Raw genomic sequence first — 18,009 nt, 5'->3', positions numbered from 1 at the left:
GAGAGAAGGGGGGGGGGAGTTTGCATTGTTAACAAAGAGGGACGTTTTGGCTCTAACACAGCCATCAAATACACTTTCATTTATAAACTGACCTTCAATAATAATCTTTGAGAACGGAGGGTCTAAATGAGCATGAGATGTAAATATGTATGCTTTCTCTTTTATACCAACTGGCTACATATGAATTCTATGAAAACAGACTTGCAGGAATCAGGTTATTTTAAAAAACACAACCAAGGTTTCAGATATGTTATTCTGCAGTTATAAATTACTCAATCATAAAGCTGAAATGAAAAAAAAAAATTACTATGGCCAGAAATGTTGTTTGCTGGAATATATGAAATGGAACTCATGTTTATGGGTACCAGAACTGTCTAATAAGTAACTGTTACCTATTGCAACAAAGGAGTGTGACAAACAAAAGCTCCGCACTGTAACACATGCAGTCTGTTATTTTATGCCACGCAGTGCTTGCTACTTATCAAGGGATGGGGGGGGGGGAGAGACAAAGGAAGCTGGGATCTCGCAATTTGGATCAGTAAAAAGTCCTGAGACCTCATTTCTGAAGGCTGAAATTTCTCACGTAATGGATTTCAGCCACCAGCTGCCCAAACCCAGATAAAACTGCTAGTTAGGTTTGCTGCATTCTTTTCCCAATGTTGTTTAACCCCCATGGTAGGTTGATGACCACCTGTTAATATATTTGCATTTTAAACACTCTTCTGCTTTCTGTTTCCCTCCAACAGAGAAATCTCTGCAGACTAAACAAGTATCTCTATCCTGTAGGAATAAATACTGTAGTTCTCCAACCAACCCACTTGCCCAGTCAGCATTTTTCAAATATGATTCAAAAAAATAATGACAAAGCTTAGCCAATCAGGCTCATAAATGGAGAAAAAAGGGGGGGAAAGTGTACCAGTAAAAATCTGTTTCCTACAGTATCTCTCACAAATCCTCGACATTCTATTTGTTTATTAATTGGCTAAACTTTTACACCAACCTCTATGCAAGAAAATGCAGACAAGAGACAAAACATCATGAATGGGGAATGTGCCTTTGTTAAATGTGTGATCTATAGAAGCATTTTTTCTATTCCCCCCTTTTATTACAAACATGTTAATACCAACAGCACCTTCCCTAATGTGTAGCAGCATTTGCAAAAGTTGTGCCACTATTTGAGAAACAAATACAACTTCAGCTGAATCTTGTCAAGTAGGTCAAGGTCAATATCAAATATCACAAAACTAAAAATCCATTGTGGTAATGAATAAGGCCGGTACCATGTAGACATCAATGGCCTCTTCTCCAAAATTGAAGCAATCGGGCCAATTCAATTGTAATAATGTGCCATGCAGCGTCTTTCTTTCGAGCAGAATGTATAACCAGTCCATTTTAAGTTTAGTGAGATATGCAAAGATAATTTTGAAAGATTTCCCACATAAGCAAAACAGCGATGAAATAACATTTAAGCACCTTAAGAAAACACTTTAAGCTTTCAGTTTAGCCAGTTCTTTGCTCTTAAGTATTAGCTCTTTGTTCCCTTTTAAGATCAAGCATGGCAGAATTCTGCGTTACCTGTGAACAAAAGACTCCGTGTGGACTATTTATCCTATCCCACGAGTAGTCTGTAACTGCAGCTCCCACACCTCTCTCTCTTTTCCCTAAAAACTAAACACGAATTTGCTGCATATGCCTCAGTTTACGTGTAACATTGTCAGGATACAGAAGAATAAACTGCTGTTCCAACATATCCAGATAAAATCAACTTCTTGTTTGTGCATTTCTGGTACTGTCTCCTATTTAACTGAGCTTTTCTGCTATTGTCTCTGCATTTCTGGTATTGTTTCATATTTAACTGGGCTATGACATTATGCTTGGAGTTGGGGCAGATATTTTCTCCCCTCTGCTTTGTGTGCCGCTTGTATTGTCAGTAAGATGTTAAGTAAGGATCGCTGTGCTCATTGCAAACACTCAGATCCACAACTATCACCTGGATCCTTAGAAAACGGCTCCTTATAGGCCCATTACAATAACGACAATAATTTAAGCATACCTATTTGGGGAACTTACTTTCTTAGTCTGAGAGTTTGTAAACATATTCCTTCATACTGGAATTTGGCATTTCGTTGCTTGCAAGAGCCAAACGATCCCATTGCAAATGACCATGAATGTGAAATTGCGAATGTAGCCAGTTTTATGAACTGGCTTTCTTAGGGTACGTTCTTGTGTCATCATCTCATCTTGTATACATGGAAGGAAAATAAACTATTATGTTTTAAAAAAATGTTTTCTGAATAAAGCAAAATGTCTTCTTTGTTTGACAGCTCCCTAAGGTGTGAAAGTTTCCTTTGTAATGTGTCCCCTACCCCTGCAACGAAGTCAGTCGGTCCCGTAAGACAAAGAGCAGAGCCCCCTGCTGGAGCAGCCCACGGGGCTGGCTGGACAGAGTTGTCACGTGTCTGCCTGTCTACACTTGCTGTGCAGAACATCCTCTCACCTGTACAGCAGGCACAGACAGGCAGTCACATGACAACCCAGCCTGAGAGACCACCAGCCAATGAGAGGACAGCTCTGACTAGAGCATCTCCACCGAGTCACCCTCCGGATTTCAGTCTCTCGGTTCAAGGACTCCAGCTCACAGCCCGTTTGTACGACCCTTTGAAGCCAACCCAGAGTTGAACAGTACCGACAAAATGCAATAAAACCCACTGCTGAAATTTTTTTTCTTACTGTGCTTTTTATAGTTCTCTCGTCCTCATGATTTTGGACTAGCTGACTCTGAACTCTAGCATGCTCGGCTTTGTACCGCAAAAGGGACGCAAAACCCAATGTTGTCCCCCTTTTTAAAGTAACATCTTCTCCGATATTAAAATGCGCAGCCAAACTCCCCCCCCCCAAAAAAGCAGCACCTTATCGTTTCCTGCTTCCAGTGCCAGGGACACACGTCTAGCAGAGACAGGCTGGCCTGACCTCGTCCGACCGTGGAAGCTAAGCAGGGTTGGCCCTGGCTCGTATTTGGTTGGGAGACCTCTGGGGCAGGCCGTGGCCAACCACCTCTGAGCAGCCCTTGCCTTGGAAACCCCACGATGGGGTCGCCATAAAAGTCAGCGGTGACTTGAGTGCCACCCTCGCCAGCCGATTTAAATAAAGAAACGCAGAACGGAATGTGAATGGGATGGCAAGACTCTTAGGGGGGAAATGCCCAGAAACAGGGGCAGAGCCATCTGTTGGTTTCCTCCCCCCCCCAATTTACAGAAAACACACACATAAGTAATGGTTTGTGCAAACCGCAGAAAAAGATAATGAAAATATATCCAGACGACTTTCCGCCTGATACAGAATCATGCTAGGAAGCATACTCTCCTGCCCCCATGCAATGTGGTGAGAATGTGGTCTTGCTCCTAAGGCATTCCACTGCCACCGGGGGGGGGGGAATAGCCCACTAGCAAAAAGAAGCACTTGTCTTGAAAGAAAACCCCAATAAAAAGGTGGCCTTACAGTGGCAGGATTCATCTGTAGGAAGGGGTAGTTGTGCTGCAGTGGTAGACTGTTAAGGTTCACTGACCTCTGAAATGCTGAACAAGAACAACACGTATGGTGAGTACTTTGGGGTGGAGGTGGGGGGGATGGGGGCGGCAACAATTGTCCTTACTGCTGTCACAGGCCTATGTTGCCCATATGGGTCACACCATATGTCCCTTTGAGTCTTCAAAGTAGCTGTGCTGGAGTGGGGAGGGATTTGCATCAGGGTTAACCCCATGACATTTTCCTAATGCAGAGTTCCCCCCCAAGCTACTACTTGCCCCGTGGGGGAAAACACAGAGCCACGAGACTTGAGCTCTGACCTGAGTAGTCCAGGCTGGCCTGCTCTCCTCAGGTCTTGGAAGCTAAGCAGGGTTGGGAGACCACCAACGAAGTCCAGGGTCACAGCACTGAGGCCAGCAATGGCAAACCACCTCTGGACGCCCCTTGCCTTGGAAACCCCTTGAGGGGGGGCTGCCATAATTCAGCTGCGACTTGACAGCAAAATAAAACAAAATTATTGTGAGGCCAATAGTAGCTCGGGAAGGGAAGTAATTTGAATTTGGAAATCAGCTGCTCTCCCTAGCACCGATTGTCCTCACCTCGGTGCCAAGCGTCACACCGCCCCCCCCCCCCCCCCCCCCAGCCACAGCCGCTTTTAAGCTCAGCAGCAGCCTCAGGAGATCTGCCCACGGATGGCCTGGCATCAGACCCATGACGCCCGTACAGCCAGGTGCCCTAGAAGTGGAGGAGGTCACTGGAAGAAGAAGAACCCCATGTGTCAGGATCAAGCGCTTGTTTCCTGAGGCCTGACAATGGAAGAACTACCATGTTGCACCCCAGCAACAAACCAGGCCAAACGGCAGTGATCAGGCTACAAAGCAATGGCCTACGATTGCCATTTGTCATCTGCTGGGGAAACCGAGCAATGACATTTGAGGGGGAAGAATACGTAGTCCGTATCTGCAAGCGGAAACTGAGAGGCTGACTCCTCCTCAAGCGGCCATTTGTTTTGCTCACCACCACTGGGATGAAGGGTGTACATCAGTGCCCACCGCAAGAAGAGCTGCACTTTGCCCTCCGTTAGGTTTACCTGCTGAAGGGACATTTGCAGCCGGGGCCAAACGGGTCACAGTCTCTGACCTGCACCGGATGTCAAATGGTTACAGCAACCAGCAGGGGAAGCAGTTCACTATCCCAAGATGTTTTGCAGTAAGGAGACTTTTAAACTCATCCTACTGGTACAGAAAATTTTCATAAAACTCATCAGAATTGTATAATCGTAGTTCAACAAACTTACTGGACAACAGGCTCGCACTAACGCCTTCCCCTTTCTCTGTCTTAGACCATAATGCTTTCCAGACATTGACTGGGATTTTTTTTTAATTTTGTGGATACTATTAAAATACCTTTCATTACAGGTAGACTAATTCTTTACAAAGTATTAGTAGAATTTGGTGTGTGCGCACGAGAGAGAGAGTCCGTTTGGTCCTGGAGGAAAAGGGACCTAATTGCATTTCAGAGGCAATCCCCCCCCCCACACGCACACAGCACCGTTAGTCGTTTTCTCTGGCTCTCACTGGGGCATATGTAACCCTGGCTCTGCCCAGATTTCTCTAGGAAATGCTAGCCTAACTTGTTAAAAGGCCTTCCTTGCCACAGCAACTACCTAAACACCCAAGAACAAGGCTGAGTCAAGAAATATGCCCACGCCGTGAATCTGACCGTTCAGAAATGGAGAATGAGGATGGATTCTGGATACCAGCTCCTGCTGGCAGCAGAAAGGGGAGTTGTGGCAAAGTTGTTTCAAGCAGACACCTTCCCCTAACGACAACATGCGGAGTCAAGCCGTGAGCTTGGGCATCTGTTACCCTTTAAGCTGTGTCTATGGCCCTGACTTTGTGGGAAGGCAGCCGGGGCTTGGCTCCCTTCCCCCAAACTGATCCCACCTCTAGCACCAGCCCCTCTCTGCCCACCCATTGCCGTTACCACACCTCAGAGCAAAGCAAGATTCGAGGATTCGAGAGCCAGTTCAGTGTAGTGGTGAGGAGCACGGACTGGGAGAACTGGGCTGGCTTCCCCACTCCTCCACATGCAGCTGCTGGTGTGACCCTGGGTCAGTCACAAGTCCTTTCAGAGCAGCCCTCAAGAGAGCTCTCTCAGCCCCACCTACCTCAGAGGGAGTCTGTTGTGAGGAGGGGAAAGGAAAGGAGATTGTAAGCCTGAGCAGCAGGGGGTGGGTGGGTCTCTGCATTAACAAGATGTGCTGGAAAGGGGATCTTCTTAGCTGGCAGCGAGTCTTGTGAGCAAAAATCCTACTTTTGAGAGCTGCTGGCATTACAGTTGTGAGCGAGCAATTTGGCTGCTGCATCCGTTAGTCTGCTCTGGAGCCCTCCTTCCTGAGCTGAGACAGAAATGGGTGAGCTGGAGGCTAAAAGACTGTGAGCTAGCTCACACCCACTCAGCTTAGAGGGAACACTGGCTGGCAGTTCTGTGCCCGGTGCTCCCATTTCCTGCCAAGCCCTGCACCTCTCGCTGGCTTAAAGAGTGGTTTCCGATTCTGATGGCTCCCTTGTGTTCGGGGCCAGCACTCATCATGTCCCACACACCCACCCGCAGAGCACGCAGTCTCGCTTGCTCCCTCCCTGAGCTCTTCTGAAGCACCTCCTGCTCCAATGAGGCAGAGGAAAGCCAGGGCCGGCTCCTGGCTGGGGGGTGGCAGGGGCGGAGATGCTTTGCCAAAGAAGCAGGAAACCCATCAGAGGGCACCACAGGAGATAACTCTGCTCTGCTCGGGAAACAGAAGTATGCCCCAGATTCTTCCGTGGCATCGTTATCTCCCATGCCTAGGATGGAGAGGCACAGGGAGATCAGTGGATTGTGTGCAAGTGCTTTTCTACTTCTAAGCACACCTCCTAGCAGAAAATGATTTCCCATTCCTGGAAGGGAGCAGAGGTGCCAAGTGTCTTTGCTCAGTACTGAGCCCTTTGCTGGACCACAGGTCTGAGCAGATCCCCAGGTGTACCAGCTCTTGACACATATGCAGAAATGCATTTCTCTTTGAACCCAATGGAAATGATGCACCATTGAGTAGGTAACAGAAAAACCAGGGCTATTTGGGGGCAGGAACGCACAGGAACAGGGGTCTGGCTGGCTTCAGAATTGGCCACGCCCACTACAGCCAAAACCTCTGCCTTTGTGGCTACAGAGGGAAGGCCTGGAGAGTGACACCCCCCCCCCGGTAACTCTGAGGCCCCCCTGGAAGGATTGGGGAGGCATTTAAATGCCTTCCCATGCCTTTCCTGGCCTGTCCAAGGGCCGGCTGGCCCAGACAAGGCAATGGAATGCATGGGGTGTGGCCTAATATGTTAATGAGCTGTGATGTTGGGGTGTCGCCTAACATGCTAACAAGTTTCTGCCGGGCTTTTTCTACAAAAAAAGCCCTGGGAATAACTATCCAGTTAAGAGAATATTTACTTGTGTTAACTCCAAATCTGACTTTTTTTACCTCCAATCTCTAAACAATCCCTAGAAAGATTTGTTCTTCTAAAGCTCTGGAAAACCATGTGAAAGCCCCCCCCCCCACCAGAAAAGGGGAAATTGTGGAACTGGCATGGACAAAAGCCGTCACGTGGGACAGGGAGAATTGGGCAAGACTGAATGGGAAACCTGGCTGGATCCCACCCAATGATCACCCTGCATTTAGTTGAAAGCTTTAAAAATCTTTTGGCAGATAAGAAAAAAAAGGTCCTAGCCAGTCTACAGCATCTGTGCTTGAGCAAGATTTCTAACCAGTCTCTCTACAACCAGCACAGGGGCCTCACTGTCAGATCTCGGAAGCGAAGCGGAGTCAGCACTTGGGGATGGGAGAGCGCCCAGGAAGACCCTGCAGAGGAAGGCCCTGGCCACCGGAAAGCCCCTGCTCTTCACTGGCCCGGGAAGCCCCTGGCTGGGGTGGCCGCAAGTCAGCTGCACCTGGAGGGCACTCCACCCACCCACCCTCTCTCTGTGTAAATGGCAGCCAAGCGGAATCCTTAAATGTGGATCATCACATATTTTTTCAAAATCCCACCAGTCAAAAGTCACAGTGTTGTTCTTTGAGCTGTAACACTGGTGTGACCAAACCATATGCCAGTATTTAATGTCAGCCTCATCTTGTGGAGCCTGAGATCTGATTTCAAAAGTTTTAACATTGTTACGATACCTACTCAGAATTGCTTTGCAATTAAAAAAAAAAATTAAACCTCAACCTAGGGGAACCTGAAACACACGGAAAGGCCAAGCCAGACGGCGACTTCCGACCCGAGAGGAACGACAGGGGAGTCCTTCCTGTCCTCGGTGTGAGCGTGTGCCCAGGGAGGGCCCCCCTCCAGCCCCTCTCGTCTTGCTGCTTTGAGAGACGTGGCCAACTGCAGAGCCGGCCCTGCCCCGTGTGCCCAGCGTGGATAACCTCACTCCCCTTCCGAAGAGTCCTACCGGACCGAAAGATTCAGGGTGGGGGGAGGGAAAAGCTCCATGTTTGCTGGGAGAGACCTCCTTTGGCTTTAGGGTTAGCGAGAGACCCAATTCAGTCATCAAGGGCTTGCTGAGGAGGATACGCCTGGCTTCCTCTTTCTGCTGACAGTCCACAGCTCATCTGCATCAGACCCAAACGAATGACTTTTGGGGAGAGATACTACTCTATGGTTGTTTTTGAATCCCGCCCCCGCCCCAAGATCGATATGGGGATCTACTACAATTTTTGCCTGCTTTGGGAAACAGAAGCACTAAATTGTGCACACAAAGGAACCCACAGCAGCTGGAAGAGCAGGGCCTCCCCGAAGGGGCACTCTGCAGAGTGGTCTTACAAGCGATGACTGGGTCATTTGGCCACCCAAGTGTACAAACGAGAATTATTCTCCACCTTTATGACTCTAAGGAATATGTTTTTCTGGAGCAAAGTTCAAGGGCAGCCACACCTTGAAGACCAACAGCCCTTTCCGGGTCATAAGCTCTCGTGTGTCAAGGTTCCCTGGGAAATTCTGTGGGCCTCAAAGGTGCCGCTAGACTCGAATGCTGTTCTGCAGTTACAGACCAACACGGCTACCTGCCTGATACTGTTTCCGTGTTTCCCTGCTGCTCTCAGCCTCACAGGGTTAGGGTGTAGGTGCTGGCAGGACCTAGTAATTCTGTGGAGACTTTGGTTTTGGGGAGCTGCCTACTCCTCAGCAGCACCCACTCTGCTTCCTGGGATCAGATACAGCAGAAGGCAGCACGACCGGGGCAGGGGGAGGGCGGCTTCCACGAATCCAGTCCCTACCCCTCATGGCTGCCTCAAGAGTAAATCTACAGGACACCCAGTCTGATGCAGGTTCTACTGAGCTGGCTGAACGGCTATGTTCTTTATCCAGTGCACGCAGACCAGGTAATAAACGAAGGCACAGTTCCCCTCACCAGCTGCTCCTTGGCTGCATAGCAACAATGCTGCTTTCCCCTAAAAAGGTTCTCTACTCTCTCTCCTCCTGTGAGGATCAGCTCTAAGTTCATGCACGTGGAGCATTTTTGAGTGTCCTAAAGCACAGTGTAAGACCCGCTGCTGGGGCTGGTAATCCCTGGCCCAAAAGACACCTGCTTGGCCTTTTCAGCTCTGGCCCCGGCCTGGTGGAGCTCTCCCCCCGGTGAGACCAGGGCCCTGCAGGACTCCGTACAGTGCTGCAGGGCCTGTAAGATGGAGTCGTTCTGCCAGGCCTTCGGCTGTCAAATGGGATGTCGGCCTCCCCTGCCCTGCTGCCGCTGGTTTTGTGCTTCCACCGGTGGATGTTTTGCCCACCTTCTGGCAGGCCAGCCCTTGGCCAAGCTGTCATATTAGCATCAGGCATATAGATGCCTGACCTATAGGTTCCTAATTAATCATGCTTTGCTTTCTGTAACGGGCTTCATGTGTTTATAGTAGTTACCTAGCAACCTAGGCGCCGGCTCGCACGAAACAGCTTGTTAGAGAAACGCACAACACTTCAAGGACAGGTGGGAAGATAAGACGTTTTGCTTTAGTTTGCTTGGACTCAACTTTTGCCAACAGCCTGGGAACGGGAATGTTTTGGTTACATGGACCGTTCGGGTTCCCAGCCCTTTGGCGCTTATTTCTCCCTGGCGGGAATCTGACCCATTGGTCCAAGGGTTGTTTGAATTCTTTTCATATGACCTGTACGGTTCTCTCCATGTTATTCTAATCAGAAGCCTTGTTAGTGAATCATCCTTTCAATAAAGTTCCCTCTTAACAGAGAAGCGACTCGTTGATTGATGGGCGACCTGACAGTTTACAGCATACACCATGGAGCTTGTCCATTTGCTCGCCATCATGAACTGTATTACGGGTTTTATAGTTTTTAAATTGTACGTATTGTGTATTTTAACTGTTTACACACTTGTTGTGACATGCCCTGAGCCCACTTTCAGGGAAGGGCAGGATAGAAATAGAAATCTGAAAAATAGATAAGGTATTACCATTAAACCTTTACGTGGCACAGATTAGGTGTTGGATGTATGCATCCCCCGCCCCGCCCCGGCCCGCCTGCCCTGAGCATTCCTAACTTCCACTTCCCTCCCATCCAAGCTGGCTATTAACTGCTTGGTTTAAACCAGGCACACCTCGTTTGAGCTCCCTCAGTTATACGGAAGGTGACCTCCTGACTGGATCGCCTCAACGTTCCCTGGCAAAGGGCATCTCAAGCTTCATGCCTGCTGCTCGGTCACCAAAATTGGCCCCCGCATTTCCTCAGTCCAAGAACAAAGTCATCGCATTTCCAGGAGAACACGTAGTACCCCACAGAGAATGATTGTCCATGTTATTACCCTGACAGTCTCGTGCAAAGCACAGAACCACTTGCAGCTGTTCCCTCTTTGGGCATGCATAGCGGCGTACAGCATCAGCTAGACTGCCCTGCCCGTCTGTTGAACCTGTACATCAGAAGCATCGATTCCAGGGCTGATGACAAGCTGAACTGGGTTCATGGGCAGACACCACAGGAACACTAAATAGTAAATTTCAACTCAAAAATCTCAATCTGGTTTCCCCCCTTCTTGTTACCTTTTTTTCTCATTGTGAGGCAGCGTCAGTAGGCAAGTGCTGGTGGGTGGGTGGGTGGGTGGGGGAGATCTGCAGCACTTAAATGTGATCTAAGCATGAGAGAGAGCAACACAGCCCTGCAAATTCATCTGAAGCGCTCAAACAGCTTGCCGAACAACTGGCTTCTCGCTTGTGGCCGGCGAACCTGATGTGAGCCGAACCAGTGGGGGTGCTTGAACATAATTAGTTGGAACAGGCAATAAAATATTTCAGATGTCAGGACTGATGTGCATTGTTTTAAAAAAATTTCCTTTATCAGTCCCCTTTTCTCCAGTGGAGCTGGAGTGCACAGAGCGCAGCAGGTCCCCTTAAATAAATCCTGACAGAAGACAATTTAATTACATTTCAAAGAAAACATGTAAACACTCAAAATACAGTAAAGGTGGGCAGTGCTAATCTTACGCTATCGGGGCAGACGGATGGAGATTCGCCACCAGGACAGTTGAGGCTCTCGATCAGATCCATGGCTCAACAAAGTTGAAAGTGCAAAGCTATACGCTTGGTCTTCAGACAGAACCTCTGTCCTTGCATACGCTATGAAAAGCTTCAAGTTTTGATACAGGTTTTTTTTTTTTAAACTTCGGCTTGAAAATGTGCTCCAAAAATCTGGTCCATCCCCCCCCCAACTAGGTAAGGATCTGCTCTATGGTGTGTTATCGCAATAAGCAAGAGAGCAAGGTCAGACGATTCAGCAGAAGACTGGCTGTAGGACTGTCGGAAGACAGCCGAAGATACGGGGAAGAGCCAAACCGACATGCCAGGAGTGCATTGCAGAGTATGATGCGGGGAGATTTCGAGAGGGATGGTTAGCAGCCACTGGCTTTCGCAAGAGGGTTGCCATCTCTGGCCACAGGAGCCTAACACAGCAGGACCATGTGCGCTGTGGACATGCATGGCTTTGCTGAGCAAATGTGGAATTTGGGATTTGGTGTGCAGTTCAGTGGCCTGAGTCTCAAACTTAATTTCAAAAGTTTTTAGGGCTTTCAAGGGGGTTACCGATAAGCTCTAAAATGTGCTGTTTTTGAAATTATATGCCAAAGAGGTGACTGACCAGGACTTGGAACTAAAAGATCCATCCTCTGCAGCCAGCAGCCCCCCTAAAGATGATATCCACACAGCTCAGGCCAATACCAGGGCCAGGGCAAAAGGGCAGCGCTTTCACCAAATGTATCACCCGATGGCCCATTTGCTGAGCAGGCTGGTCCCGCCCTGGCTCAATGGATGGATGGCCCTGCTCAACAGCGGCCTGCTGCTCCCAAGGCGGCCTGCTGCCTCCCCCTGGCTCCCTCGCAGCTGCCCACAAGGCCAGGGCCGGTCCCCAGCAGCGGCCACTGAGCGCTTCTGCTCGGCCTCTTCTCACTCCTGTAGCACCCCTTCAAAGCCCCCCCGCTCTTGTTCCTCTGTGTTGTGTTATCGGCACGAGACAAGTCATATGTTTGTCTCCACAGCGTCTGCTTGTGTGCACTGGGCATAAATTCCTCCACCTGCGCCTGTGTCCAGTCACCTCAAGAGCATCCCTTCCTCCAAGAGCTATGAAGACCATCAGTGGCGTTTCCGTTTGCTGGGTGGCAAGGGCACCTCCACAGTCTGGAAAGTATCTACAACGCAGACAACCTGTGCAGGCCCAGACTAGAGCAGAATGAAACCCTCGAAGCCGCCTGTGTCTGCCTGGCTCACAGAGGCAGTACTGGGAAGGTCCCATGCAGACCAGGATCACCTCGGCAACAAGGCCTCCGTCCAGAGGAGTGTTCTGCAGATGCCGCCGCTTTCTACCGTGAGGCCAAACGTGACTCTGGAAAAGGACCGGCTCCCGGGGGGGGGGGGCCCTGCCCATTTCCAGAAATGGCCGGAAGTGACACCTGGGATCCCCCAGAAACCCCCACGGGCAGAAGGGATCTCCTCCACACGCAGAGCACGAATCCCTCGCCCCCCCCTCTTCTGCTGCGGTCCCCAAATGCCTCTCAGGGCGCTACTCCCGGAGGACCCTCCAGAACAGTATGAGGCGAGGGCTGGAAAACTGACGCAGAAAGGGGGGGAAACCGCAAAAACCAGCCCCTTTCCCATCTGTGGACATCCTCCGCCTGGATCCAACCCTTTAATCCTCAGCCTTTGCCTGGCAGAGTGCACCTGCGTCTTCACCCCACATGCCCTGCTTTCTGGACCGGAGTTCTGCGCTTGGAACAAGACACTCTCCTAAGGCGAGAGGAGTCCCTGCTGCTTCTGTCACGATGACGCTCAGTAGGGGCGTCCTGCAGGCTCAGGGCAAGCACGGAAGGCTCAGCCTGGGTTTCTAGCCTCCTTCCTCCATACCCAGAGAAGCAAATTTCCACTCTTTCTCTGCCAGGGGCTCACAGAAAAGGAGCCCCAGTGAGGCATCACGGCATCTTTAAGACAACAGCAGCCCTCTACATTGCCTTCCGGTGCTTCTTGTGTCTGAGGCGTCTTAACCATCCCCACCACGGGGAGGCCTAAATGTTTGGTTGTTTTTCCACTCACGCTTCCATTTCGCAGTTAGGATTCCAGTTACTGCAGAGTTAACTGAAGAAAAGGCGGCAGGTGGATCTGGCATTCATCGAAACAAAAACAAGACCGATCTGGGCTGCTTCCGCAAATCACAAAATGAAAGAGCGGACACGCATGTTCCATCTCTTGGAGGAGTGGGTGGGTGGGAAGAGACGACCATTCAGGCAAAGCCAGGCAGGTGTGTGTGTGTGTGGGGGGGGGGGAATGTGCCTCTCTCCTGACTCTCGCTGTGGACTAAAGCACAGTCTGGTAAACGTATCCCCTCTTATAGGCACTCAGTGGATAGAAGGTAGCCACAACAAACTTGCCGTCAAACCTCTTCCCGGTCAGGGCTCGTTGGGCTGCTTTGGAATCGCCGGCGTTTGCATACTCAACGAAGACCTGAAATGAAGTGGGGGATATTTCATCTCCTTGGCATTTTGCATAATGATCCACCCCAGCACATCTGTCTTCTTATTCCGGAGCAGGCAAGAGACCGGGGGGGGGGGGGATTACAGAGTCAACCTCCAGGACTGCTTCCATGCAAAGTTCTCCCCACCTGAACTGCAGGGCTTTGGGGAGGGGGGGGTTGGGAGGGGGTTGGTGTCCGTGCAACTCCACTGCAGCTGTCCCCAAACCTCCTTTAGTATGACCTTTCCTGAGAGCCCAAAATGCTGCTTTGCAGGTACAGCGTATGCATATATCATCCAACTGTCTTAATGTAAAATTACTAGTCAGTACTAATACTAAAACAACAGATTAAAGCTGATCTCCCCCTTTCCATGTACTTACTTGGCCTTTGCCTGGATTTTCCTTTGGAGCAAACAAGGAAACTATCTGCCCGTATTTACTACATTCTTCTCTGATATCATCCACTATATCTGTGAAATCAGAAAGACAGCGTAAGAGGCTAATCAAAGAACTGATGGGTTGGATCCAATGCTCCCTCTCAGCTGTGGAGTCTTGTGAGCAAAAATTCTGCTTTGTGAGCTCCTGGCATTAAAGTTGGGAGCGATTGATTTGGCTGCTGCATAAAGTAGTTTGCTCTTCTGGAGCCCTCCTTCCTGAGCCGAAGGCTAGAAAACAGTGAGCTGGCTCATGCTGACTCAGCTGAGAGGGATCCAAAGCAAAGAGCCCTTCTCCCCACCGCAAGGAACCTTCTTCTGGAGGAAAAGCACCTTCCGCCAGAGGGGGAGGCTTCTTGTGCCCTAGCAAGGCTCCACAATGAGCGGAGTGGCTGGATCCAACCTGCTGTGCACAGTCCAGAGAGCCCTGTCTTTGGACACAGGAATCCCAATTGCAAATGCCCACTCACTCACTCACTCACTCAAGGCAAGACCCTTCTTCCTCTGTCTAAGACAGCCCAGGGGCTGAGAGACTAGACCGGAGGCCCCCACGCGGTGCCTGACAAATGTTCTCAGAAGGCGGGCGGGGCTAGTGGGGATTCTGCCCAGGAGGGCAGCTGACTGGCCACTGGAGAGCTGGTGGGCTGGGCAGGTTTTTATAAATGGCGCATGGGCAGGGCAGCAGGTGCCGCCCCAGCAAGTAAGTATCTTCTCTGTGGGGCCGAAGCTTACTTTTAAACCACATGCTTATTTTAAAAGGCACCCTGTGAATCAGAGCTCCTCCCTGAAACGTCTAAGAGCCACGCTACATTCTTGTGTAACCCTGACATGATTGGAGCTGCCTCCTGCTGCCGCTCTGAGCCAGAATGTCAAGGGTGCCTGTAGGCCCAGGAAGTGTGGGGACCCCTGCCCCAGACCACTAACCAGATTAAGATCCTGGGAGAACAGGCATGGCACAACAGAAAATCAACAAATATACAAAACTGGTTATGAAAACTATATGTTCAAAATAACTATATGTGCAAAAATTGTGGAAGGGAATAACTGTGCAGTCATGCAGAGTGGTATAGTTGGCACCCTATGTGCTTCCAGCAGTGACACTGAAAGCAAAAACAGTTATCGCTTCAAGCAACAGAGAAGACGGTTAACAGCAGTGGCCCACACCGCATATGATGCAGTATAGCTAACGACCCACTCACGTTAGCTATGCATTGTCTAAATGACCCCCCCACACACACACACACAAAGGACAGCATGAGCCCCTCTGGTACAAACAACAGGAGCTTGTAACTAGCCCACTCTGGGATCCCTGCAGATGGGGAGAGGAGTCCGGGCAAGTGTGGGAGAGCAGATTTTGGGAACCAGATTAGTGGACCAGGAGTCAACTAACGGTCCGAGATTAGGAAGGCTGTTTTCACAAAACCTGCAAACATGCCTGCTTTGTCACATGGCCGTGACCTGAACACCCCCCTGCTCTCTCCACCCCACTATAACAGCCATCAGCCTGAGTTTGAAGTGGGGCAGTTCTCTCCTGGAAAGCTGGAAGCATTCTCTAGCCCACCTTAAGCCACTTTCCCTTGCTAGCATCTTCTGTGGCCTACGTCACGGTCAGCAGCTATATGGAAAAGGGCAGAATGCAAACCTTCAAATTCTTTGTCATTTTGAAGAGCAGCATCATCCAAAATATTGAGCAACCTTAACACAGGAGTTGGAAGCATCACCAGATCTTCAATGTGAGGAGCTGTAAAGAGCATATGATTTCAAAGAGCAACAAGTTATTTCACCAGAGGGAGACAGCAACTGGTTGACTGAGTGGCTAGAACTTGTTAACTCTATTCTCAGTAAAACCATCCTCTGTTTTCTACTGTGCTTTCCCATCATGTGGAAGTCGCTACCACTGACCGCTATAATTATGTTCGGACAAATTGTGCGGATGTTTTGGAGGAGTTATCAATGCCAGAAAAGTAGTCATGTTCAACTGCTGTGCAGCACATAATCTTAGGAGCCTGTTTCATAAGACCACGTGGTTTGCACCACAAAAGCTCAAGCCACTGCATACTTTTGAGTCTTTAAGGTGCTCTGAGGACTCCAACACATTTGGATAGGTCACTAAATCATGATTCGGGACTTCAATGAAACAGGAAGGGGGAGGGAGGAGTGTACACACATGCATTGGAAACACCTTGGACTAACAGTGTGCCCCAAAGAGATCACAAAAAGACCAGAAACTAATCCTTATGGGCAAAACAGTTCTTTGTTAAAACTGAAGATTGTTAACTGCCACAAGAAGAGATGAGATAGATTTTTTTAGAAACACAGACTATTACAAAAAAACTTAAGACTTTATACAACTTACCGAAAGGAATGCTGAAGAAAGGGCTGCACAAGGACTCCGCAGCAGTAGCTCTTTTCTCTTGCTCCTCATGAAGCATGCTGGAAAACAAAGGCACTCTTTATTTTACATGGCATCCTAGCAGCAAATCCTCAGAACATGGGGGGAAATGTGCTGGAAAGAGGCAAATGAATTTTCAGAGGGTTCTGTTCGGGAGTTCAGTCACAAGCTGTCAGAATCGGTCATCTCAGTGTGGCCCCACACGCGCAATCCAGACAGGGGATCCCAGCAATTTTTAAAAACGGCCACTGTGGGGCCACCATCAATTGTACTTAGTCCATCAGACACAACCTGGGCCTGCTCTTTCCCAGTGACGGCGTCAACGTTATGGAAGGCTCTGCCCGGGGAGGTGCGGGGCGCCTCTATACTGTCTGCCTTCCATTATAAAGGCAAGGCTGTTCTTCTTAAGTGTGCTTTTCCCAGCTAGTTTCACAAGGAAGATAGTATTACCTGCAGATAATTTGTTTTTGGCAAGCTGTCCGAGGCACTGTGGTGGGAAAGTGGCATGTAAATATTCCAATAGACAAATAAATGGAGGAAGCAGTCAGTCGTAGTGTTGCATGGTTGATGTGGGAGGATTCAGAAAAAGATCCCAATTTTGTACTCATCTTATGGATTTTGTACTTCACGAATAATTTTTGTATTCTGTTCACTTTAATATTTAAAAATTATTTGAGCGCAGTTAGGATACAGTTTTCCTTTACTGGGATCTTTTCCTGAAGCACTTTTTGGCTCTTACCACCTACTTTACACTGATGTGGGAGGATGGGGCAGATTCAAGATTCACTGTCTTCAGGTCTCAGGAGGAGGCTCTAATCTGAATTTTGTTCCCTTAAATGGGTTTATAACATAGAGGATCAGGCCCAAACTACACCAGAAACTGGGCCACAAGCTGAGTCACAGTTCTCCCGACTCCACTCATGTAGCCCCCAACAGATGAAATGCCCCCCATTCGGCTCAAGAAAACCACGGGGGGAGGGACTGACTCCCTTCTCCCTACTGGGCCCTGGTCCTGGTCTGGACGGGGCCCTGAAGTTCCCTGCAGCTGTCTTCTGCTGCAGGGAAAGCAAGACAGGTCAGGAGAACCCTGATCTGACTTGCAAAAAACATCTTGTCAAGTTCAGGCTTTAGGAAACAGCCGGAACAAATAACCCAACCAGCCTGCCCCAGCCACCTTTACATTTACAGCACAGAAACAGGAGGCGACACCACGGTTCATCTATCCACCACTTTACAAGCTATCCTGTAGCTAAACCACCTGTGTCAGACGGTTTGTATCAGATGGACTTCTTTTTTGGGTACTTTTGCATTTGTGTATGCGTGTGCCTATGTGCGCTTGCCCGTGCCTGGAAGTCATGGCAACCTCTGGCGACTCCTACTGGGGCATGGAGGACGTTCAGAGAAGTGGCTTGATAGCCTGCCTCTGCCTCCCGGCCCTGGTATTCTTTGGAGGTCAGCCATCCAAGTCCTTGCTTAGCTTCTGAGATCTGATGAGATTGGACTTGCCAGACCAGAGCCATCGGATGGGCTCTTGAAGAGCTCCAAGGAAGGATGCGTCCACATCCTTTGCAGGAAGCAGATTCTGCTGCAGCACTGCACTGAGAGTAAGACTGGTCTAGAACGGTCAGGTATAATTTCCCTAC

At 49.4% G+C, this 18,009-nt stretch overlaps 1 protein-coding gene across 1 annotated transcript in view; it reads right to left on the bottom strand.

Annotated features, from left to right (window-relative positions):
• Positions 1-10,799: 10,799 nt before the first annotated feature.
• LOC107107492 (serine/threonine-protein kinase Kist-like) overlaps positions 10,800-18,009 on the bottom strand; it is a gene marked incomplete at its 5' end in the record, with an annotated part of 8,711 nt that continues 1,501 nt past the window's right edge. The window contains 4 exons of the mRNA XM_015407799.1: positions 10,800-13,531; positions 13,922-14,010; positions 15,617-15,715; positions 16,331-16,407. Coding sequence (XP_015263285.1) covers positions 13,385-13,531; positions 13,922-14,010; positions 15,617-15,715; positions 16,331-16,407 — 412 coding nt within the window. The remainder of the gene's footprint in view (positions 13,532-13,921; positions 14,011-15,616; positions 15,716-16,330; positions 16,408-18,009) is intronic.

Source organism: Gekko japonicus, unplaced genomic scaffold (genome assembly GCF_001447785.1).
Source record: "Gekko japonicus isolate JY-2015 unplaced genomic scaffold, Gekko_japonicus_V1.1 scaffold2897, whole genome shotgun sequence".
Classification (NCBI taxonomy): Eukaryota; Metazoa; Chordata; class Lepidosauria; order Squamata; family Gekkonidae; genus Gekko; species Gekko japonicus.
Note: the sequence above shows the minus strand (reverse complement) of the source record. Positions and strands in the feature narration are given on the sequence as shown.